The sequence below is a fragment of the Dendrobates tinctorius genome, unplaced genomic scaffold, assembly GCF_039654945.1.
Source record: "Dendrobates tinctorius isolate UK_male_01 unplaced genomic scaffold, ASM3965494v1 ptg000368l, whole genome shotgun sequence".
Classification (NCBI taxonomy): domain Eukaryota; kingdom Metazoa; phylum Chordata; class Amphibia; order Anura; family Dendrobatidae; genus Dendrobates; species Dendrobates tinctorius.
The window spans coordinates 574253-599049 of NW_027362034.1; the positions used below are offsets into that span (position 1 = coordinate 574253).

Genomic DNA, 24797 nt, shown 5'->3' on the forward strand with positions numbered 1-24797 from the left:
TGAAGTACGTGTGTGAGTACGTGTGTATGTGTGTGTGAGTACGTGTGTCTGAGTCCATGTGAAGTATGTGTGTGAGTACGTGCATATGTGCATGTGAAGTGTGTGAGTACGTGTGTGTGAGTGCATGTGAAGTACGTGTGTGAGTACGTGCGTACGTGTGTGTGTGAGTGCATGTGAAGTATGTGTGTGAGTACGTGCGTACGTGTGTGTGTGTGACTGCATGTGAAGCACATGTGTGAGTGCATGTGAAGTGTGTGAGTACGTGCATATGTGTGAGTACGTGTGTGTGAGTGCATGTGAAGTACGTGTGTGAGTACGTGCGTACGTGTGTATGTGAGTACGTGTGTGTGAGAGCATGTGAAGTACGTGTTTCTAAGTACATGTGTGAGTACGTGTGTATGTGTGTGTGTGAGTACATGTTAAGTACGTGTGTGAGTACATCTTTGAGTACGTGTAATGTGAGTATGTGTGTGTACATGCGTCTGACTATATTTAGCAAAGCAAAATTGCAAACAAAAGGGTTGGACCAGGAAATTATCCTTTTTTTTTTGTTCAAACAAGTCTACTTGTAAAACTTTATTGATATGATGCTGTTGAAAACGCAGACAATTCCAGATTCCAAAAACGCAGCTAAAAACGCATGTTTTCCACAGCAAAACCGCATCAAAACCGCATCAAAACCGCACCTGCGGTTTCTGCCAGCATATGCGGTTTTTAGTGCGGAAAAAAACGCGGGATAATCCGCAACGTGTGCACATAGCCTTAGGTTGTTTCCTATAGAATGATAGATCCGTGTCTCTTGTGATGATGTTGTGGCTGCTGTCCTGTCTCTTGTCCTTTGGATGTATAGAAGTCAATATTACCGGCTTACACAAACAAAAGTCTGTTTTCTTGACCAACTAGAAATCAACACTTACATTTAAAGCCAACATACAGATAACATTCTATTATTCTTCGTTTGCTAAAAAATACTCATCTGGTTAATTAAGATACAATGCTGTATGTCTTCACAATGCCAAAAGTAAAAAAAAGTTTTAAAAAATATTAAAAAAATATATAAGTTCAAATCCCTCCCCTTTCGCCCCTTTCAAAATAAAACAATAAAAAAATCAAACATACACATATTTGTTATAGCCGCGTTCAGAATCGCCCGATCTATCAATATAAAAAAGAATTAACCCGATCGCTAAACGGCGTAGCGAGGAAAAATGTCAAAACGCCAGAATTACTTTTTTTGGTCGCCGCAACATTGCATTAAAATGCAATAAAGGACGACCCAAAGATCGTATCTGCAGAAAAATGGTCTTCATTAATAACGTCAGCTCGGCACACAAAAATAAGCCTTCATCCAACCCGAGATCATGAAAAATGGAGACGTGACGGGTATCGGAAAATGGCGCAATTCTTTTTTACTTTACCTAATAAAGAGGAGTTATTTTTACTGATACAGTGGGTATGGAAAGTATTCAGACCCCTTTAAATTTTTCACTCTTTGTTTCATTGCAGCCATTTGGTAAATTCAAATTCATACTATCTATTCCTGACACTGGAGTGGCTTATAAACTTCCGAAGTATATAGTTTGAGGTCTGCGATCTGCCAATATGTGGCTAGTTTTCTGACTGTTTCGGATAACATGATACATGATTTTAGTTTTTTATTTAGTCTCGTTTGAATATAGGTCAATATTAAATAGTGTCTTGATGAGTCGTCTTTGGTGAGGATGATGAAACCCGTAGAGATGAGAGGCTTGGAGAGCGAGTGTGTATATGTCACCTCAACCTATATACTGAACGGTGGGGTACATGTTTTTTCTATTAGTCACCTTCTGACTGACTAACCTTCAGGGGGCGAATTATGGGTATAGTTTTATATTTGGAATTAATAAGGTTTAGTTTTATCCTTTTGTCAGCAAAGATGAGGGATAACAAGAGACAACCCATTTAAGAAGATTCAATTTTTGTTAAAATTATTCAAACATGAACATAAAAAAGGCTTCTCCCCTATGTGACGTCTCTGATGTTTATTAACAGTTGATTTCCAAGTAAAATATTTGCCACATTAAGAAAATGAAAATGGCTTCTCCTCTGTGTGACTGCTCTGATGTCTAACAAGAAGCACTTTCTGTTTAAAACATTTCCCACATTCTGAACAGGAAAAAGGCTTCTCCCCGGTGTGAGTTCTCTGGTGGGTAACAAAATTTGATTTCTGTGCAAAATATTTCCCACATTCTGAACAGAAAAATGGCTTCTCCCCTGTGTGAGTTCTCTGGTGGGTAACAAAATTTGATTTCTGTGCAAAACATTTCCCACATTCTAAACATGAAAAAGGCTTCTCCCCTGTGTGGATTCTCTGGTGCTTAACACAATCTGATTTATTGTTAAAACATTTCCCACATTCTGAACAGGAAAAAGGCTTCTTTGCTTTAGGAGCAGTTTGTTTTTTATTGCCTTTTTGGCGAATTTGATTTTCCTGTATCTTTGGATCTTTGCTGTAAATGGATGATGATGTATCTGGAGTAATAGCAATCACTTCAGTTGTATCTTGTAGGATCTCAAGATCATCAGATTTAAAAATTGAAGATGTCTGCTGTCCCTCTGATCTCCTGGTACAGTCATCTGATAAGATAAAAAAACAATTATTTTTTAATAAAATATCCTTGAGTTTTATATTTTTGAACATTTCTACTTAGCTTGCCATTTTTATGGACAGTTTATGTAAAAAACTTTAATTATTTACCAAGACAATGACAGTTCACAGTCTAATAGAAAACCTTGCTGGATGAGCCAGTAGTGTGTGGTGTTCAACTGTTGGTTCATTCTGCCTCCCAAATATCGAATAAAAAGAAACCAATCAATGTTATGTAGGCGAAAATAATACCAATTCTCATCTCACAAAAACAAGTCCCCACTCAGGTCCATCACCTGTCAACGGAAAAACAGAGGTTCCCACACTATTAGTGGCTCAAAGGCTGCTGAAAAGCAACAAGGTTTCTATAAACCAATCCAGCAAAATCCGCTCTCACTTCTGAGTCTTGCAGTGTGCGCAAACAACATTTAGGATCCCTGTATTTAGCAATATTATAGTGAGAAGAACCCACTTAATTTGCGGTGTCTCCTGGAGCACAATCTGGGCACTATGTGCTGGGTAAGAAAATGGCAAATGTGTAATTTTCACTCTCCAACATCCACTGCGTGTTAATTTCCAGAAAGAGGCTTTGGAGTCAAAATATTAACTCCTCCTAAGGATTATAACCCTCAGTGAATTAATTTATAAAATGGAATCACTTTATGGGGATTTTGACTATTCTGGTTTTCTGTCATTTAGTTATATTAGGGCTTCTGCATATGGTGTGTCCAATCTCATCTGGGATCTGTTCCTGCTGTCCAGCTGGAGTAATCTGCTCCCTACTTCAGCCAATTGGAACGTACCACACCCTACTAAAGCGCAAAGCACATGGCCGGAATCTGCCAGATACAGCGCTGTTCTCCTCTGGTTCAGTCCTCTGTGCTCAGCTTGCGGCTTGTGTATCTGTTTCCTGCTGTGACCGTGGCCCGTTTACTGACTACTCTTGTGTCTTCTGATTCTGTCCTTCTGGTTCTGACCCAGCTACCTGACTATTCTTCTTGCCATCTAACACCACAGAATAGCAGGTAACACCATGGGCCAAGCCTAGGGGTCCCTGTGTAAGTCCAGATCCATGTAATGGTGTTAAAGGGCGATGAGCAAGGCAATCCTTGGGATATGGGAAGCAGAGAAGATAGAGCCAAGCATGTTCATGGTGGACATCTTTTGAGCTGCCAGGTGACCATGAACAGTGCTCCCAATACATTGTGTCTGCAAACTATTCCAGCTAGATCTGCATTCAAATAGCTAAATGGCGCTCCTTCCCTTCTGAACACTGCCATGTGCCCAGACAGTAGCGTACAACCGTATGTAGGGTATAGTGCGAAGCTCGAAAATAATTTGTAAGATCCATTTGTTTTCTATTATCCTTTGTGAATAATTTATCACCACATAAAGTGACACACGTCAGATATTAATAATGGGGCCTGATTAAGAACTACTGAAATGATCAAACTCCACAGTCTCCATCAGTAATAAATGAGTAACTAGTGGTGAAACCTCTCTGGGGTAATTCGCGTATGGATCTCGGAGACTTCACAATCTATACTATCGTAAGCTCCAATATTTTCTGTCAGATGAGTTTCAAGAAATGTTAGGCATTTAAAGAGAACTGTGTATAAGGCCGGATTCACCTTGTCACATGTGTGACAACAGTGTGCAGCATCAGTACCACATGGACGGCCGGCAAGGAATAAGCACTACAGTAAGTGCTGTTCCCCGGTGGCGTGTGCTGAAGACGCTCTCATCATTCTCCCCTGCTCTGTCGGCGGGGAGAATGATGAGAGTTATATTAAGGTCAGAATGATGACAGCAGGTGGGGGCTTTTGGGAGTATTACTCTCATCATCCTACACCTGCTGCTAAGAACAGTGACAGCAGGAGCGGATGATGGGAGTATTCCTCACCCGCAACTTGTGCTATAACTAAAAAAATAAATGAAAAAAACGGCGTGGGTCCCGCTGTATTTTCAATAACCAGTCTGGCAAAACTCACAACTGGGGGGCTGAAACCCTCAACTGTCAGCTTCAGCAAGGCTGGTTATCAAGAAAAGAGGTTTCCCCACACTGTTTTATTAATTATTTAAATAAATAGTTTAAAACAACGACGTGTGTGCCCAACATTTTTGACAACCAGCCTTGCTAAAGCTGAAAACTGGGGGCTTGAGTTTTCAGACTTGTAAGGGGCCATGGATATTGACCTCCCAGCCTAAAAATAGCAGCCCGCAGCTGCCCAGAAAAAGCACATCTATTAGATGCGCCAATTCTTGCCCTTTTCCCGGCTCTTCCCACTTGCCCTGTAGTGGTGGCAAGTGGGGTTCATATTTGTGGGGTTGATGTCAACCTTGTATTGTCAGGTGACATCAAGCCCACGGCTTAGTAATAGAGAGACATCTATAAGACACCTCTCCATTACTAATCCTAGAGTTATATGGTAAATAAAGACACAGCCAGAATAAAGTCTTTTATTAGAAATAAAACAAAACACAGATTTTGTTTTTTACTAAAAAATAACACAGAGAATTCTCACGGTGATCTGCTGTGAAGTCACTTAGCTTGAACTGTGGTGACCTCATCACTGACTTTTTCCCACGGTCCTGAGGTCACTGCAGTTCAACCTGGCTGGAAAACTCGATGATGTCACTGCTGGTCAATGGTCAATGTTGTGCTTGCAGCAGCTCTTTCACCAGTGGTTCTCAGCCTGCACGGTCACATCTTGGCACCGTCCAGGTTGAAAACTAATTACCGCCAGACATGGATTACGGCGTGGAACAGAGCGACAGACAGGTATGGTATATTGTTGTTTTATTTTATTATTACTACAGGAGAACGAGCTCTTCGGTGGAAATAGGCGTTAGGTGAGTATAACGGTGTTTGTTATTTTTAAATAAAAAGGAAAACTGTTTAGTTTTATTTCTAATAAAAGACTTTATTCTGGCTGTGTCTTTATTTTCCATGTAACCAGGGCCGGACTGGGAGTGAAATTCAGCCCTGGCATTTGTAAGACCACAGGCCCACGTCTTGTTCCCTCTGTAATCTTGCTCTCTAGATAGTCTAATACAGGTCAGCGGCCTACAATCTCAACGTTTAGTGTTGTGATCTGCAGAGCTGACAGCCACTGAATTATGGCCACTTTAGATGGGCCAATAATCATGAAATGTGGGATTGTAAGAGCGCGGCTTCCTGATTATCGGCTCATTTCAATAGCTCAGTAATCACCTGATGGAAGGAAAAATGATTATTAGTCACGGCTTAAAAATCCAGGTTCTTGGTGGCACATTGCTCGGGGTAAACAGGACATGCGCTCCTGAGAACAGGACAGTCTACGTGCACAGAACATATTACCAGTCGCTGTGTGCACAGAGAAGTGCGTCCTCCTGTGTGAACAGGCCGTAGAGGACAATGACTGACGTGTATATGGCTGGTCGGTGGTCGTGGACATGCTGGAGCACAGGAATGACAGGAAAGTCTCAGTCAGACGGCCGTTTCTCACGTCCATGTTCTCTCTGTGGTTTTCATTAGTTCTCCTCCATTATAGTCTATGGTGCTGCTCACAGGCTCATGTTCTTTGAGACTGTGTCTCCCCAATAAAAATCAGAGACATTTTCATTTTTTATCGATGTCACAGACACAATCCTCTCCAGAAGTCTCTGAACCTGCGCCGATCACAGACCCCACATAGATCGCCCCAGTGCACACTCTGCGCGGATTAACACTGTGATGTATAGGAGAAGATTTTCATTCATTTAGTTTTTTCAAACGTGAAAATCACTAAAGTTCGAGTCTGGGGGCCGCACCCATCACCGGCCCATGTGTAGTGACTCATTAACCAGGTTATCGCTGCCTTGCCTTCCTTATAGAAGCAGCAGAGACTGGACAGATGGTTTTCATGCTGGGATGCCTGTATTTTGTGGCTGCAGAACCAAGGTAAGGGGATGTGCACACATCTTTGTCAGGCGGATTGAAAAAGCGCCACAAACCTGCCGCTAAACATGAACTTAGTGCACGGCAATGGAAAACCACATTGCTGTACCCGCTCCGTCTGTTACGTCTTTTATCTGCTTCAGTGCTTGGAAACTGAGGCCATTAATACAAGTAGCACATTCTGTCACCTGCAACTATAATAGAAACTATCGAGAAAAGACGCCGGTGGCACAAAAGACATGGCGCCTTCAGGTAAAAGACCGGAGACACTTTCCTGAAGCAGCTCTGCCCCTGAAATAAAACTGTGTGCACATACCCTAGTTCTCCACAAGGAGAAATGATACTTCTAGGATATCGGTCAGACGCCTCTCACACAGACAAACCAGATCTCACACTTTGCACTGATGAGAGGCAGTACCCCGAAACACAGTGTCTGCAAATTGAGATTCTGGCTTGGCTTTTATCCTAAGTCATGTAACAAGGCTCGTTAAAGGGTCGACCTTGACTTCTAGGATTGCTACCTCCAATAGGTGGCACTAGAGTTCTAGTTCTCTTCCTCTCTGGAGACAATTTGCATAATTAGCATATTCTAGTTACAAACACTAGGCTACAGCATCCGGCAAACGCTGAGTACAAGAATCATTCTAAGGCCGGGGTCACACTAGGGTGTGTGATGCGAGAAACAACACCCGGCACTGCCCCCGACACTCGGACCGGAGCGTGCGGCTACATGTATTTCCAAGGGCCAATGCAGACGGCCATATATATCCTCTGATCTGAGAGAATCGGCCAATTATACTGTACAGCTGACACTTGGATCAGGATCTGACCCGAGTGTCAGCACAGTGTGGTCCGATTGTCTAGGATGAGAAAATCAGAGAACACTGAGGAAAAGATGGAGATCAAACTCTTCTCCATTATGTCATCGGAGTGGTTTGGTGTTTTCCACGCACTCATTGTATTGCATTACTGAGCGTGATCGGAATATCATACGTTAACAATATATAATATATAACGCATGTTCCAACCCCATGGATAGAGACAAACACCTCGGTCGCCTCAGAAAGACCTTTTTGAGTCAGGGCTACCATCCAAGAACAATAGAAAACCAAATTACAAGAGCCACCAGAATGTCAAGGAATCACCTGCTACATTACAAAGCTAAAGAAGAGAATAACCGGGAGCCTCTAGTGGTCACCTACAACCCAAATCTGGAGGAGCTAAGGGGAGCGGCACGGAAATTACAACCTTTACTTTACCTTCATTTTTCCAGACCCCCCACTGCTGTGTTTTAGGCAGCCCCCAAATTTAAGAAGCGTCATTGTCAGAAGCTCCCTGTCCTCCCCAACAGCTGCAGGAACCTTTCCTTGCAACCAGAAAAAAATGTAAAACCTGTCCATTTATATGACCACGGACAAGATAAAGATCCCCAACTCACATCAGGACTACAAGATCCCAGGTACTCTCAGCTGCATCACAATGGGGGTCTGTATGTGGGAGAGACCGGGCAAACACTGAGAACAGTTACTAACTTTTGACAGTTAGAGTGATCAATGAGTGGAACAGGCTGCCACGAGAAGTGGTGAGTTCTCCTTCAATGGAAGTCTTCAAACAGAGGCTGGACAGACATCTGACTGGGATGATTTAGCGAATCCTGCTTTGAGCAGGGGGTTGGACCAGATGGCCCAGGAGGTCCCTTCCAACTCTACGATTCTATGATTCTATGAACAAGGATGAATTCTCATCACCACACAATAAGAGAAAAAAGAAGGGATCTACCTGTGGCAAAACATTTTTGTATCCCCGGTCATAGCATGATGGACATTAAATTACTTGTATTAAATAGTAACTTCAACTCTCAGAGAGACAGGCGGGTCTGGGAGTATAAATTTATGACAACTTTTGACACACTCAGTGCAGGAATGAATGTGTCGCTTAAATTTATGTCTTTTACATCAATTAAGGAATTTGCTCTTCAGAACTTCTGGGGTCATCACACAACACAGAACTAGACCCCAATCAGAGGGCAATAAAACCTTCACACTCCTAATCTATAAACTGTTCCAATATTTATGTTTATCCCTCTCCCATAATGACAATTCTGCTAAATGTCACTTGTCTTATCTATTGTTATTTTTGTGCTGTTTTGTGTATAAATATGTGATTTTTCAGATGTTGTATTAGTCTAGCCTGATGAGGAGACCTGAGTAATCTCGAAAGCTTGCACTGTACTACCACCTTTTCAGTTAGCCATTAAAAGGTATCAACCACTGAGGACTCTCAATTCTAAATATTCTTTTATATACTGGCTAACAAGGTACAAAGATATATATCTTCCCTGTATCAAAGTCATTTGAACAGTTTTGGGTGGAGGAGAATGTTGTGATCTAGAGGCAAAATGGTGATCATGGTAATACGGCCGGACTACACCACCGATAAAGCAGCCACAGCCGGTGACTGAGAGGAATCTGTGACTTCTCTGCACTTAATGGTTACTACTCACCTGGGTAGTCATATGTGGGAATCTCCTCTTTACACCACTCATCACCCCTCACATATGTCTCTGTAGTATTAATATGGGTCAGATCTTCACCCTGAAACAAATATTGTAAAAGTCACCGACAGATGGAGAAGTCCCATCTATGATCAGCTCTAATCCTGCCATCTCCACCGTTCTCATTACACAGATATAAAACATATAATACTGGTGGATAAAACAAGACTGAGCACAAGACCTTCACAGCCGTCTACACATCACAGGGGAGATCTCCTGACACCTTCTCTCCATCTACCTGATGATCCTGAGGAGCACTGGGATCTTCTTGGTTACAGTCCTGTGGAAGAAGAGGACGGGGACATCTCTCTGGTGTTGTCCTCTTACTAGATAGATCTGGAGGAAACACATACAGGGACTGAATTAATTCTCTACATACAGATAATTATAGGCCGTGTGTATTTAGTCCTGTCTATTACCTGGTGATGTGAGGGGCTGGGGAACCTCCATTATGACGTTCTTGTACAGATCTGTGTCCTTCTAAATACTCCCACTCCTCCATGGAGAAATAGACAGCGACATCCTGACACCTTATAGGAACCTGACACATACAATGATACCGTCATCCCCTGATCCCTTCATAGTGTTACTGTATAATGTCCCAGCATTCCCAGCAGTGTCACCTCTCCAGTCAGCAGCTCAATCATCTTGTAGATGAGTTCTAGGATCTTCTGGTCATTGATGTCCTCATGGATCAGGGGGTGAGGTGGAGGCCCTGTGATTGGGCTCAGGGGTCTTCCCCATCCCTCAGACACAGGGTCCTGACAGCGATCACTAGAGGTCTTCACCACTGTGTAATCCTGGTTATGGAGACACATTAATAAATCTCACTCCAGACATTTCCAGAGTCCTCACCTCTCCAGTTCTGTCCATCTGTTATTCCCATAGATAAGAATGATGTAATGTGACGTCATCAGAATCTCTCACCTCTCCAGTGAGACGGAAGAGGATCTCTAGGGTGAGGTGTAACATCCTCTCCGCCATCTTGTCTCTGTCCATATCCATCCTTGATGGGTAAATCAGGAAAATTCTCTTCTGTAGAAGATCTTCACTGAGAGGATCCGATATTGTAGAGACCTGAATGAGAAGAAGATGATCCGATGTAACATCATAAGAATCCTGTGTAATAATACAATTACTGGAGATAATAAGGGAAACATATGAGGAGATTTATTATCTTACAGGGTTTAGTTTTCTCCCCTGACATCCATTATTTATTTATTTATTTATAATCTTTATTTATATAGCGCCAACATATTCCGCAGCGCTTTACAGTTTAACAGTTTCAAAACACAAGCCATAAGTAACAACGCTAACAATACAATAATTAAAGCAAAATAAGACGAAATAAGACGACCCTGCTCGTGAGAGCGTACAATCTACAATGAGGTGAGGGAGATACAGAGTACAGGTGTGTATTTACAATGGTGTATTTACAATGAAGGTCCAGCCATCTTGCGGGAGTGAAGGATGGATGGAGATAGTGAATGGGCTACACACGCACACTTACACATAGAATGACTTTGATTAGTGAATGTGATAGGCCGCTCTGAACAGGTGTGTTTTGAGGGAGCGCCTAAAACTATGCAAATTGTGGATAGTCCTGATTTCTTGGGGTAGAGCATTCCAGAGGATAGGAGCAGCACGGGAGAAGTCTTGGAGTCGGGAGTGGGAGGTACGGATTAGTGCAGAGGTTAGTCGAAAGTCGTTTGCAGAGCGCAGCGATCGGCTAGGCCGATAGACAGAAATGAGAGAAGAGATGTAAGGGGGTGCCGCACTGTGGAGAGCTTTGTGGGTGAGAACAAGTACTTTGAAATGGATCCTATAATGAATGGGCAGCCAATGTAAGGACTGGCGAAGAGCGGACGCGTCCGAGTACCGATTACCCAGATGGACGATCCTGGCTGCTGCATTGAGTATGGACTGGAGAGGGGATAATCGAGTGACGGGGAGGCCAATTAATAGAGCGTTGCAGTAATCCAGGCGAGAGTGGATCAATGCAACAGTGAGGGTTTTTGTTGTTTCCATAGTGAGAAAAGGGCGGATTCTAGAGATGTTCTTTAGGTGTAAGCGGCAAGAGCGGGCAAGGGATTGTATATGGGATGTAAAGGAGAGATTGGTGTCAAACATAACACCCAGACAGCGCACCTGCTGCCGGGGTGTTATTGTGGTACCACCCACGGAGAAGGAAATGTCAGATTTAGGGAGGTTAGTAGACGGCGGGAGCAGAAGAAGTTCAGTTTTGGAGAGGTTGAGTTTCAGATAGAGAGCGGACATGATATTGGAGACTGCGGACAGTCACTGGCGTTCTGTAGTACAGCGGGGGTAAGGTCGGGGGAGGACGTGTATAGTTGTGTGTCATCAGCATAAAGATGGTACTGAAAGCCAAATCTGCTGATGGTCTGTCCAATTGGGGCCGTGTAGAGAGAGAAAAGAAGGGGGCCAAGGACTGAGCCCTGAGGTACCCCGACAGCAAGAGGAAGAGGAGATGACGTGGAGCCAGAGAACAAAACACTGAAGGGGCGGTCAGAGAGATAGGAAGAGAACCAGGAGAGTGCAGTGTCCTTAATGCCTAGTGACTGGAGCCTAGAGAGTAGGAGATGGTGGTCAACAGTATCGAAAGCTGCAGATAGGTCAAGAAGAATGAGCAGAGAGTGGTCACCGTTACGTTTTGCTGTCAGAAGGTCATTGGTCACTTTGATGAGTGCAGTTTCAGTCGAATATAGGGGGCGGAAGCCGGACTGTGAAGGGTCTAGAAGGGAGTGAATGGAGAGGTAACGGGTAAGGCAGGAATAAACTAGGCGCTCCAAAAGTTTAGAGATGAAGGGGAGATTGGAGACTGGTCTGTAGTTGTTTGTGCAGGATGGGTGAGAGACTGGAGGAGATGTGAGGGAATGGGGTCGGTAGTGCATGTAGTCGGACGAGAAGAAGAGAGGAGTCTGGAGACTTCTTCTTCTGTTATGGGATCAAATGTGGAGAGTGAGCCAGGGGAGATGTAGGAAGGGATGGGAGTCACAGCACCTGGTGGTTGGGAGCAGATTTCTTGACGGATATTATCTATTTTTTCTGTAAAGTGGGAGGCCAGGTCATCAGCACAAATGTCTGTGATAGGGGCTTGTGCTTTTGGCCTGAGGAGGGAGTGAAAAGTGTCAAAAAGTTTCTTGGGGTTGTTGGCTAGTGAGGAGATCAGGGTGGTGAAGTAGGTCTGTTTGGCAAGGTGAAGGGCAGCGTTATAGGTTCTTAACATAAATTTGAAGTGGATGAAGTCTTCTGGTGTGCGGGTTTTTCTCCATAGGCGTTCAGCACTCCTGGAGCATCGCTGGAGAAGTTGAGTTTGCGATGTGAGCCAGGGCTCTTTTACTCTGTGTTTGGAGGTTCTGAGGGTGAGGGGAGCTACTTGGTCAAGGGTGCTTCTAAGCGTGTCATTGTAGTGATGAACAGCCAGATTAGGACAGGAAAGAGAGGAGATTGGGGACAGAGATGAGTGTAGGGAATCTGAAAGTGTCTGAGGGTTAATAGCTTGTAGATTTCTGACTGTGTGGTAGGTAGGAATGAGCTGGGGTGGGCGAGGATTTGTGAGCGTGAAGGAGAGAATGTTGTGGTCAGAGAGTGGAAGCGGTGAGTTGTTTAGGTGGGAGATTGAACAGAGCCGGCAGAAGACCAGATCAAGGGTGTTACCGTCCTTATGTGTCTCAGAGGTTGAAAGCTGTGAGAGGCCTAGAGAGGTTGTTAGTGATAGAAGCTGGGATGCAGATGTGGAATTAGGGCTGTTAATGGGGATGTTGAAGTCTCCCAGGATGAGGGTTGGTAGTTCTGAGGACATGAAGTGTGGCAGCCAGGCTGAAAAGTGGTCAAGGAAGAGGGTGGGTGAGCCTGGGGGCCGGTATATGACCGCTACCCTGAGGGAGAGGGGATGGAAGAGCCTGATGGTGTGGACCTCAAAAGAAGGGAATAAGAGTGATGGGACTGGGGGGATGACCTGGAAAGTGCATTGTGGGGACAGGAGTATGCCAACTCCACCACCAGGTCTGTTTGTGGGTCTCGGGGAGTGAGAGAATTGTAAGCCACCGTAGGAAATGGCAGCAGGAGAGACAGTGTCAGAATCCTGAATCCAGGTTTCAATGAGGGCCAACAGATTAAGAGAGTTGTTCAGAAAGTAGTTGTGTAGGAAAGGAAGCTTGTTACAAGCAGGCCGTGGATTCCAGAGGGCACAATTAAAAGATTGAGATGAGGGAGTGCAAGTAATGTTAATCAGATTATTGTGGTTTCGATATGAGGTAGGGTAGGGGTCGAGGTTGGGGGATGGTGGACCAGGGTTGGGGGAGATGTCCCCTGAAATCAGTAGGAGAAGGAAGATAAAGAGCCAATAGTTGTTGGAATTGTAAGTAGTTTTTTTCTGCGATGTGTTTGGGCAAGATGGGCTGAGGTTTCTCAGGAAGGTGAGGAGTGTGTGGGAGCTGTACATGGGAGAGGGAAGTATAGAGGGGCTGATGTGTATGAGTCGTGATGGAGGGGGGATAGGGTGATGAATGTGGATGGCAAGGGAACACAGGAGGATAAAAATAAAGCACATGGTTAAAGGGGAAGGCAAGGTGTGGGTTACCTGACTCCTGCCCTGACTAACTGCCATGTATAACTGCTGTTTTGCTGGATGCTTATCTTCTGTGATGCTTTGCTTATGGGATGCTTGCGTGCTGTACCCCACACTGCGTGCTTCCCCTTAGCAACTACTACATATATAGGCCACACTACAGGGTCAGGAGAGAGGGATTGTGGGAGATGGTTGGGTATAATTTGGCAGCTGGGGCCAGCACACCAGGGGATGGTTAGATGATCAAAGGCACTAGACCAAGATGTGGCAAAATGCTATAGCACCTTCCACCTGATAAGATCTAGAAAGGCCCCAGTCACAGATCTAAAGCAGAAAGTATTACATACAGTGCAACAAATGAATTATACCAAAGCTTTAGCAAGCACATTTAAATATGTAGCAAAATGGTCAAGCAGCAGAAGTATGGAGTTGTACCATTTGGATATATTACAGCAGAGAAATAGAGGCAGCAGAGGTGGGAAGTTGTATCATTCAGGCTGCTTGCTGGCAGTGAATGGAGTAAATACATGCAGGGTGGCTCAGTTGATTACCATTTGGATATATTACAGCAGAGAAATAGAGGCAGCAGAGGTGGGAAGTTGTATCATTCAGGCTGCTTGCTGGCAGTGAATGGAGTAAATACATGCAGGGTGGCTCAGTTGATTACCATTTGGATATATTACAGCAGAGAAATAGAGGCAGCAGAGGTGGGAAGTTGTATCATTCAGGCTGCTTGCTGGCAGTGAATGGAGTAAATACATGCAGGGTGGCTCAGTTGATTACCTGTGTGAAGAGAGAAGATGAATGTTAATTCCATGCCATGTATAACTGCCGTTTTGCTGGATGCTTATCTTCTGTGATGCTTTGCTTATGGGATGCTTGCGTGCTGTACCCCACACTGCGTTGCGACATCTACTAATAAAACCTATATATTTAGGCCACAGACAACAAGCAGTTTCCTCCTCGGAGTCGGCAGCTGAACACGTTCCTCATAGACTCATCTTCCATAACGCTAATTCTCGTCTCATTACCGACACTGGAATCGGCATTAGCAATACTGCAGGAGATATTCATTACACACGACATGAGAAATAACTCCTTCATGATGAGGACGACATCTTCATCTTCTACTGCGGCTCTAGAGACAGATTTGGCCAGAGTTGGTCACTGCCTCCATCCCCACCGGCCGTCTATATGGAGGTTTCCCGTCTTCCCCGCACTGGAATCTTCTATCACGTTAGATCTCAGCTCTGAGTCACACACAGAAGTTTGAGGCTTTTCTGGAAGAACAGGACAGGAGAGATCTGAGGCCGATGTCTCCATGTACAGGGTTTCCCCTCGGGATAAGAGTCCTGGGGGGTTTTACTCGGTAACGTGGACGCTGGACAAACGTCACCATCAATTCCCATCAGAGTGAAGGAACATCGCTCCTCTATTCAGCTCTATGGATCCAGGATGAAATCCACTGCGGCCCCTGCAAGAAAAGAGCGAAGTCTGGTGAGACCCCCGAGGCCGGAGATTTCTACAGCTGCTCTGCGCACAGGACCTGTGATGAGGTCACAGGAGGGGAGGAGTCAGAGGTCACATGATCAGGGGCCTCAGTGTGTGCAGGACTCTGCTGTGCTGGTTGCCATGGTGCTGGATGAGGGGAAGTTTCTGTGTGGGGTCAGGAGGGGTTTACAGGGTGGATGTAGCAGAGCCGTGTGTGTACGAGGTGTGTGTACGAGGTGTACGGAGCGGAGCCGCGTGTGTACGAGGTGTACGGAGCGGAGCCGCGTGTGTACGAGGTGTACGGAGCGGAGCCGCGTGTGTACGAGGTGTACGGAGCGGAGCCGAGTGTGTACGAGGTGTACGGAGTGGAGCCGCGTGTGTACGAGGTGTACGGAGCGGAGCCGCGTGTGTACGAGGTGTACGGAGCGGAGCCGCGTGTGTACGAGGTGTACGGAGCGGAGCCGTGTGTGTACGAGGTGTACGGAGCGGAGCCGTGTGTGTACGAGGTGTACGGAGCGGAGCCGTGTGTGTACGACACGGGTGTATCAGCGGACGGAGGGACGGGACACACTGCCGGCACATGGCTATCACAGGCACAGTTGGGGCTTATCTTAGTTATCCCACCGCTGGCACCATGTGACCAAAATATCCAGCAAGCTACTCTCGCTCTACAATTTGCCGCAGGGGGAGTTTAATTTGGAAGCCCCACCACTGCTATCAATCTTCCAAGTACTGCGGGATTTATGTATATCCCACTTTCTCAGTTCCACTTTGGAACTCGCAGCTCTCCGGCGCCCCCCTTACCCTCAGGTCAGTCAGGGAACTGCACCTAGGATAATTAGTCGCCGGACGGGCTGCCTGTTGTGAACCGGCAATCAGGCTTCTGCAGTAAGGGAATTATCAATGCTGTGGCCGCAGCCCCTCATTCAGCAATATAAGACCCTTCTAAACTGCCAGCAAGCCGCAATAGCCGTACACAACGCGCTGCCACCAGTTACGGTTACTTAATTCACAGTGTTAAATTAAGAGGGTCCGTGGCAAACCCCTTGAATTAGTAGCGATTATCTATCAAAGGCGTATAGTTCGATTCTTAGAGCATGGAGACAAATCTAAATAATTAAATCATTTATTTTCCGAAAGAGGACAGTGATTACAGATAAAAGTTGCTATAAAATTGAGACATAAAATAGGTACAGTACAGATATAAAATAAAAGGATTAAAAGGGTAGAAAGTCACACTCACATGTGGTCAGTTGGCATCCCATGTGGCTTTAAGGGGGGTGAAGGCGGAGCTGCACTTCTCCGCTCATCTGCGGGTCTTTCTAGCTCGACGACTTGAGCTGTTCTGCTCTGGTTTTGTCCAGGGAATGCTTTATAGACTTGCTATGTGACATCACGGAGAGATGCATGCTGGGTTAATCCCACCTCTCCCTTTTGGATGTAGAATTACACTAGAAAACTTATACTAATCATAACTCCGTGGGGGCAGCCCGCACAGACACATATAGGGCATCATTGGTTGTGATTTGTTGAGTACAATGATTCAAGACCAAATATGCAGTAGTTCTGATACACTGTTTAGAAGGAACCCATATTTCAGGTTCTGTAAGTCTGAGAATTACGCCACAGGCGCCGTAAGGACGCCGGGATCGCGCAGATCACAAAAATATGATTGTTATAGCTCTGCTGGGTATGGTTTTCGTAATATGACTTATTTTTATGTTTCCCATATACCGGCATACAGCCTGTGTTTTTCCGAACAAAGGGATCCCTTCCCCCTGCTCTTCGAGAGGAAGTTGGTTTAAGGTTTCAGAGCTAGCCCAGGCAGGGGGGCACTGGTCAGTGTGTGAGTGAGCCATGGGCGAAAAGAGGAGGGGGGGCTGCATGAGCTGACAGCCTGCATTGTATATCACACCTCCCCCCTTAAGAGGGCGCTAAGGAGGCATTACCTCTCGGTAATCGGCCATGCGCACCTCCGCGGGTTCGCCCCGGCGGGACAACCCATCGGCATTGCCGTTTTCACTGCCCTTCCTGTGTTTTACAGTAAAGTCGTACTGTTGAAGGGCAAGGCTCCAGCGGAGCGATCTTCCATTGGTTCCGGACACTGTGTGCAACCAGCTCAGAGGGTTGTGGTCAGTTACCACCGTGAAGGCGCGCCCGTACAGGTAGGGCTGCAAACGCTGCAGTGCCCACACCATGGCCAGACACTCCTTCTCGATGGTCGAGTATGCCACTTCCCTCGGCAAAAGTTTCTGGCTCAGATACAACACGGGGTGCTCTTGGTCCCCCGAGTCGACCTGGCTAAGCACAGCACCGAGGCCAAACTCGCTGGCGTCGGTCTGTACCAGAAACGGGCGACTGCTGTCGACTGCTCTCAACACTGGAGAGTTGCACAGGGCTACTTTCAGAGCTTGGAAAGCCGCCTCACAGTCATCTGTCCAGTTGACTGTTTGGGGTAGCCTCTGCTTGGTGAGGTCAGTCAAGGGTTTGGCAAGGGCGCTATAGTCCTGTACGAACCGCCTATAGTACCCTGCAGTGCCCAAGAAGGACTTCACCTGTTTCTTGGTCCTGGGGGTGGGCCAGGACACGATTGCGTCCACTTTTCCTGGCTCCGGACTCATGGAACCCCCGCCTACCCGGTGCCCCAGGTAGTGGACCTTGTGCATGCCTATCTGGCACTTCCCCGGCTTGATGGTCAGGCCTGCCTGGTGAAGACACTTGAGCACCTCCTGGAGGTGCTGAAGGTGTTCCTCCCAGGTGGAACTGAAGACGGCAATATCGTCTAAATACGCCACCGCGTACTCCTCCAGTCCCCGAAGCAGGTGGTTGACCATCCGCTGGAAAGTGGCAGGGGCATTCTTCATGCCGAAGGGCATGACCGTGGACTCGTACAGTCCAAAGGGGGTGATAAAGGCGGATTTCTCCTGCGCCTCAGGGCTCAGGGGAATCTGCCAGTATCCCCGACTCAAATCCATGATGGATATGTACTTGGCTTTTGTCAACCGCTCGAGCAGATCCTCGATGCGCGGCATTGGGTGGGCATCAGAGGTTGTGATGGCGTTGAGCCCCCTGTAGTCCACGCAGAACCACGTGGTTCGATCCTTTTTAGGCACGAGGACTACAGGTGAAGCCCACGCACTTTTTGACCGTCGAATCACCCCCAGCCTTAACATCTCATCGATCTCTTGGCGCATGACTTGTTGCACCGCTTCAGAGATCCGATAGGGTGTTCACCGTAATGGGGCGTGATTCCCGGTGTCCACCTCATGAACCGCTAACTCCGTCCTCCCCGGTTGGTTGGTGAACACGGCCCGGAAGGGTTCCAGGATGGCCATCAACTGCAACCGCTGGGATACGGTTAGGGAACCACTTATCTCCATGTCCTCAATGGACCCATCGGCCTTGGCCTGGGCCAGTATGTCCAGGAGGGGATCTTCCTCCCCATCCTCTGGCAGATTGCAGACCGGTAGGATGCAAGCTTCACGTTCGTAGTGCGCCTTCAGCATGCTGACGTGAAAGGCCTTGCGCCTACCCCGAGCATGGTCAAGCGTGACCACGTAGGTGACCGGGTTGAGCTGTTGGTGGACGACGTACGGGCCTTCCCAGGCTGCCTGAAGCTTATCCGTTGGTACTGGGACCAGCACCCACACCTTTTGACCCACATGGTAGGTCCGCTCCCGGGCGTTCTGGTCGTACCAGCGCTTCTGGTCAGCCTGAGCCTGCGTCATGTTGTCATGCACCAACTGCGTCAAGGTCTGCATCTTGTCACGGAAGCGCATGACATAATCCACGATGGACACTTCTGTGGGGTTTGGCTCATCTTCCCAGGATTCTCTTATCAACCCAAGGGGTCCCCGGACTTGCCTGCCATACAGGAGCTCGAAGGGGGAGAACCCGGTCGAGGCCTGCGGAACTTCTCTGTAACGAACAGCAGGTGTGGGAGGTACCGCTCCCAGTCGCACCCTTGGGTCTCAACCAGTATGCGGAGCATCTGTTTGAGGGTACCGTTGAAGCGTTCACACAAACCATTAGTCTGTGGGTGATACGGACTCGATACCAGGTGCGTCACCTGCATTTTCTCACAGAGAGCCTCCATTAGGCGAGACATGAATTGGGGCCCTTGATCGGTAAGCATCTCCCTGGGAAATCCTACCCTTGAAAAGATGGTCACCAGTGCGTCAGCCACCTTATCTGCCCTGGTTGAATACAGAGCTACTGCCTCTGGGTACCGGGTAGCGTAGTCTACCACGGTGAGAATGTAGCACTTTCCGGAGCTGCTGGGGACGGCCAGCGGGCCTACGATGTCCACCGCGATTCTCTGGAGAGGCTCCTCTATCACCGGCAAAGGAATAAGGGGAGCCTTAAGAGCAGGACCCGCCTTACCCACTTTTTGACAGGTGGCACAGGAGCGGCAGTAGTGTGTTACATCTGTCCCCATCTTGGGCCAATAGAAGTGTTGAGACAGCCGTGCCTTTGTTTTGCCGATCCCCAAGTGTCCAGCCAGTGGAATCTCATGGGCAATCCGCAACAACGCAGTTCTGAACTGATAGGGGACGACCAGCTGTCTTTCCCTCAACCACTCCTTTTTAGGATCTCCGGGTACTGTCTCCCGGTACAACCTTCCTCGTTCCCAGAACACCCTCTCCTTAACAGACTCGGAGGTGGGCGTCTCGGCGAGACCTCTCAATTTCTCCAGGCTGGCATCTGAGTCTGAGCGCAGAGCAGCCTGGAACTCCATGCTGGAGGCTGCCAGAAGTGACGTCAGGGTCCCCTCTTTACTGGGACCCCCTGGAACCGGCTCTGGGTTCACCTCTGGTTCAGTCTCTCCTGTAGCAGCAGAGGGTCCAGAAGACAGTGCGTTACCTGCGATCTGGGCACTCTGACTGCGTGTGACAGCTGCTATGTATGCTGTCTCCCTGGGGATTTCTACAGACCCACCAGCCGGTGCTGCCCTGGGCTCTACCTCCCCATCCACCCCCAACACTTCAGGAGCAGTGCAACTTATGGGCCAGTTACCTTCCTCGGTGGCACTGGTCAGCTGCATGGCATTACCTTCCTCATGGTCCCCATGCACCTCCCCATTTCCTTGAGCACCGTTGCTTGCTCCTGCCAGGGGTTCCTCAGCCGTCTCACTCCGCAGAGTGGCCGGGCTGAGCACTTCGGTACCTGTGGACACATCTACCGCTTCAAAGAAAGGGTTAACGGGTTCAGTCAGCACAGATACATCAACATCATCATCATCCTTCCTAGGAGAAGAATGTTTATCAGTTTGCTTTTGTACATTCACATCAGCATCAGCATCATACCTGGGGAAAGAATGGTTGTTAGTTGCATCAATACTCATCAAGGCATTAGCAGGTAACACATTCAGTTTCCCCTCATCATCATCATCATCAGGGTTAACGTTACCCTTATTATCAGTTTGGGGAAGGGTGTCAGGGACGTAGTATGCAACCATCCGCCCCAAGTCAGTCCCCAATAAAACATCAGTGGGCAGGTTTTCAGACACTCCCACCTCCCTCAACCCGCTCCCGGCACCCCAGTCAAGAAAAACTCGTGCCACTGGCAAGGGACAACGGGTGCCTCCAATCCCGGTGACAGTCAGGGTTTTCCCCTCAACAAACTCTTCAGGGGCCGCCAGTCCAGGACGGATGAGGGTTCGTTCAGCCCCGGTGTCCTTGAGGCCTGTAGCAAGACGGGCCCCCACCTGAACAGGTTGAACGTTGTCGTCAGCCCTCCCAACCACACCTCCCACCAAAAGAACAGAGGCGTTGGGCCCGGGGACCTTGGCTGGGGGGTTCTTCGGCCTATCCGGACAGGTTTAAGAGAAGTGACCAGGCCGCTTGCAGTGGTGACACAGGCGACTGTCAGTAGCCGGCCTGTTGTTGGCAACAGGGACTGGGCCTCCGGAGGGACGGCTAGCTGGGGCACTGGGGTTGGTTGCCGGCTTACCCCCTCTCCAGCTGGTGGTGACTGTCCTCCGCGTCTCGGGCTTCCGGTTGGCCTCGTAGTTGTCAGCGATCTGCGCCGTTTTGTCCGCGTTCGTTGGTTCGCGGTCCAGGATGAACTGTCGGACCTCAGCTGGGCAGAGATGCAGGAACTTGGTCTTTGATCATCAGGTCCCGTAGCTGCTCAAAGGATTCAACGGACAGTCCATGGATCCACTGGTCAAAGTGGGTCCTGAGTCCTTGCACCACATCACTATAGCTATCGTGTGGGCCACGTTGGAGGTGACGGAACTTCTTTCGGTATACCTCAGGTGTCAGCCGGTATTTGGCGATCAGCGCCTGCTTTATGGCATCATTGTCGTCATCGGCTTCTGGCGGAAGAGAAGCAAATGCCTCCAGGGCTTTGCCTTTTAGCCCTGGGGTCAAGTACCTTGCCCATTGGTCTCTAGGCAGCTGGTACTGTCTGCAGGCTTTCTCAAAGGCTCGCAGAAACGTGTCCAAGGCCCCGTCCTTTTCCATCACGGGAAAATGCTCTGTCCGGGGTTTAGGAGTCTGGACGCTGCTGGGCTCACTGGTTCGGGCTGTGGGGGCATTCCACCCTTGTCGGAGCATCTCCAGCTCATGTGCCCTCTGAGCTTCTGCTTGGCGCTCAGCTCTCTCAGCCTCCCGCTTGGCTCGCTGCTCTGCTCTCTCTCGAGCTTGCTGGATCAGCGCCAGACGTCCATCACGGTCTTCGGCAGGGAGTGCGTCCAAGGCCACTTGCAGGTAGGGGTCCAGCGTGCTCTGATTGAATGTGGGGCCAGCGCTCATGAGTGGAGCCTCTGCTGCAGCCCCATTGCCACTTGGGCCAACTTCTGCGCTCGCTGGATTCTGGTCGTTGTCCAGCTGCACTAGAGCAGCGATCATTTGAGCTCTGTTTTTGTTCGTGGCGTCAAGGCCTTGGTACGTGCATAACCCTGCAAGAACTTCCTTTGTCTGCCGGTTGTACCAAGGTTCTCCTTTTGCCGCCATGGTTGCCAAATAAAAGATAGAAAAGAAAAAATGGAGAAAAAGGGAGGGAATACTTGCAAGTACACACTAATGTCTCAGGACTAGTAACCATTGAGTCTGTTCTCCAAAACCTATGATGCAGGATTCGCGCAGGAACCGTGCAGGTTTTTAGTGAGAGGAATGATTGCTCAAACCAAATCACTAATGCTCTAGGATTATCCCACCGCTGCCACCAATATGTGACGAACAGCCCACCGCCGTTCGTCCAAATAAGGGCGACTAACGGGGGTCCCGCTGCCACCAAAATGCGACGGACAGCGGACCCCTGTGTCACCACTATGTCACAGTCCCACCACTGACACGGGTGTATCAGCGGACGGAGGGACGGGACACACTGCCGGCACACGGCTATCACAGGCACAGTTGGGGCTTATCTTAGTTATCCCACCGCTGGCACCATGTGACCAAAATATCCAGCAAGCTACTCTCGCTCTACAATTTTCCGCAGGGGGAGTTTAATTTGGATGCCCCACCACTGCTATCAATCTTCCAAGTACTGCAGGGATTTATGTATATCCCACTTTCTCAGTTCCACTTTGGAACTCGCAGCTCTCCGGCACCCCCCTTACCCTCAGGTCAGTCGGGGAACTGCACCTAGGATAATTAGTCGCCGGACGGGCTGCCTGTTGTGAACCGGCAATCAGGCTTCTGCAGTAAGGGAATTATCAATGCTGTGGCCGCAGCCCCTCATTCAGCAATATAAGACCCTTCTAAACTGCCAGCAAGCCGCAATAGTCGTACACAACGTGCTGCCACTAGTCACGGTTACTTAATTCACAGTGTTAAATTAAGAGGGTCCGTGGCAAACCCCTTGAATTAGTAGCGATTATCTATCAAAGGCGTATAGTTCGATTCTTAGAGCATGGAGACAGATCTAAATAATTATATCATTTATTTTCCGAAAGAGGACAGTGATTACAGATAAAAGTTGCTATAAAATTGAGACATAAAATAGGTACAGTACAGATATAAAATAAAAGGATTAAAAGGGTAGAAAGTCACACTCACATGTGGTCAGTTGGCATCCCATGTGGCTTTAAGGGGGGTGAAGGCGGAGCTGCACTTCTCCGCTCATCTGCAGGTCTTTCTAGCTCGACGACTTGAGCTGTTCTGCTCTGGTTTTGTCCAGGGAATGCTTTATAGACTTGCTATGTGACATCACGGAGAGATGCATGCTGGGTTAATCCCACCTCTCCCTTTTGGATGTAGAATTACACTAGAAAACTTATACTAATCATAACTCCGTGGGGGCAGCCCGCACAGACACATATAGGGCATCATTGGTTGTGATTTGTTGAGTACAATGATTCAAGACCAAATATGCAGTAGTTCTGATACACCGTTTAGAAGGAACCCATATTTCAGGTTCTGTAAGTCTGAGAATTACGCCACAGGCGACGTAAGGACGCCGGGATCGCGAAGATCACAAAAATATGATTGTTATATCTCTGCTGGGTATGGTTTTCGTAATATGACTTATTTTTATGTTTCCCATATACCGGCATACAGCCTGTGTTTTTCCGAACAAAGGGATCCCTTCCCCCTGCTCTTCGAGAGGAAGTTGGTTTAAGGTTTCAGAGCTAGCCCAGGCAGGGGGGCACTGGTCAGTGTGTGAGTGAGCCATGGGCGAAAAGAGGAGGGGGGGGCTGCATGAGCTGACAGCCAGCATTGTATATCACAGTGTGTACAAGGTGTATGGAGCGGAGCCATGTGTGTACGAGGTATACGGAGCAGAGCCATGTGTGTACGAGGTGTACGGAGCGGAGCCATGTGTGTACGAGGTGTACGGAGCGGAGCCGTGTGTGTACGAGGTGTATGGAGCGGAGCCATGTGTGTACTAGGTGTACGGAGCGAAGCCGAGTGTGTACGAGGTGTACGGAGCGGAGCCATGTGTGTACGAGGTATACGGAGCAGAGCCGTGTGTGTACGAGGTGTACGGAGCTGAGCCGTGTGTGTACGAGGTGTACGGAGCGGAGCCATGTGTGTACGAGATGTACACCCGTATACCCCCAGCTTTGGTCACAGACCCCGCGTCTCTCACAATGTAGACACACACGGTAAAACTGCGGTCATGTTAAACCCGGACAGCACATGTACAGCACATGTACAGCACACGGACGGCACATGTACAGCACATGTACAGCACACGGACGGCACATGTACAGCACACGGACGGCACATGTACAGCACACGGACAGCACATGTACAGCACACAGACGGCACATATACAGCACATGGACAGCACATGTACAGCACACGGATAGCACATGTACAGCACACGGACGGCACGTTTACATGGACCCATAGACTTGTTTTGGCCCTTTGTCATCTGTGCCGATGGGGAAACACGGACATGAGAGCAGCACCGTAGGTCAAATAGGGGACATGTGGCATCTGTGAAAAACATGACAGGTCGTGTGAAGGGGCCGTACAGTCACATAATAGAAAACATTAGCAGACTTACCGTCTTTTTCTACATCCTACCTCACAAACAGCAGAATAAAAAGTGGTTAATAACAAGTCCTACATGTCCCCCAAACTACTCTGCTAAATCCCCTCTGGCTCCGTGGCCGATGGTTCGGGGGCCCTGATGGTTATTATTCACTTTGCATCTATAA

General features: G+C 47.9%; 2 protein-coding genes and 1 long non-coding RNA gene across 3 annotated transcripts in view; all 3 read right to left on the bottom strand.

Annotated features, from left to right (window-relative positions):
• LOC141075744 (uncharacterized) overlaps window positions 1–24797 on the bottom strand; it is a 559419-nt gene that overhangs the window by 396196 nt on the left and 138426 nt on the right. The window lies entirely within an intron of this gene.
• On the bottom strand, window positions 1804–9333 carry LOC141075731 (zinc finger protein 184-like). The gene is made up of 4 exons (XM_073562879.1): window positions 9323–9333; window positions 9197–9203; window positions 9049–9139; window positions 1804–2616 (listed from the first exon to the last, which is right to left on the bottom strand). The coding sequence occupies exons 1-4, from the start codon at window positions 9331–9333 to the stop codon at window positions 2060–2062; spliced, it is 666 nt and encodes a 221-aa protein (XP_073418980.1). The 3' UTR covers window positions 1804–2059.
• On the bottom strand, window positions 9340–9893 carry LOC141075739 (uncharacterized). Its single transcript, XR_012227333.1, has 3 exons — window positions 9723–9893; window positions 9519–9640; window positions 9340–9435 (listed from the first exon to the last, which is right to left on the bottom strand). It is a non-coding gene; the product is annotated as an uncharacterized lncRNA (long non-coding RNA).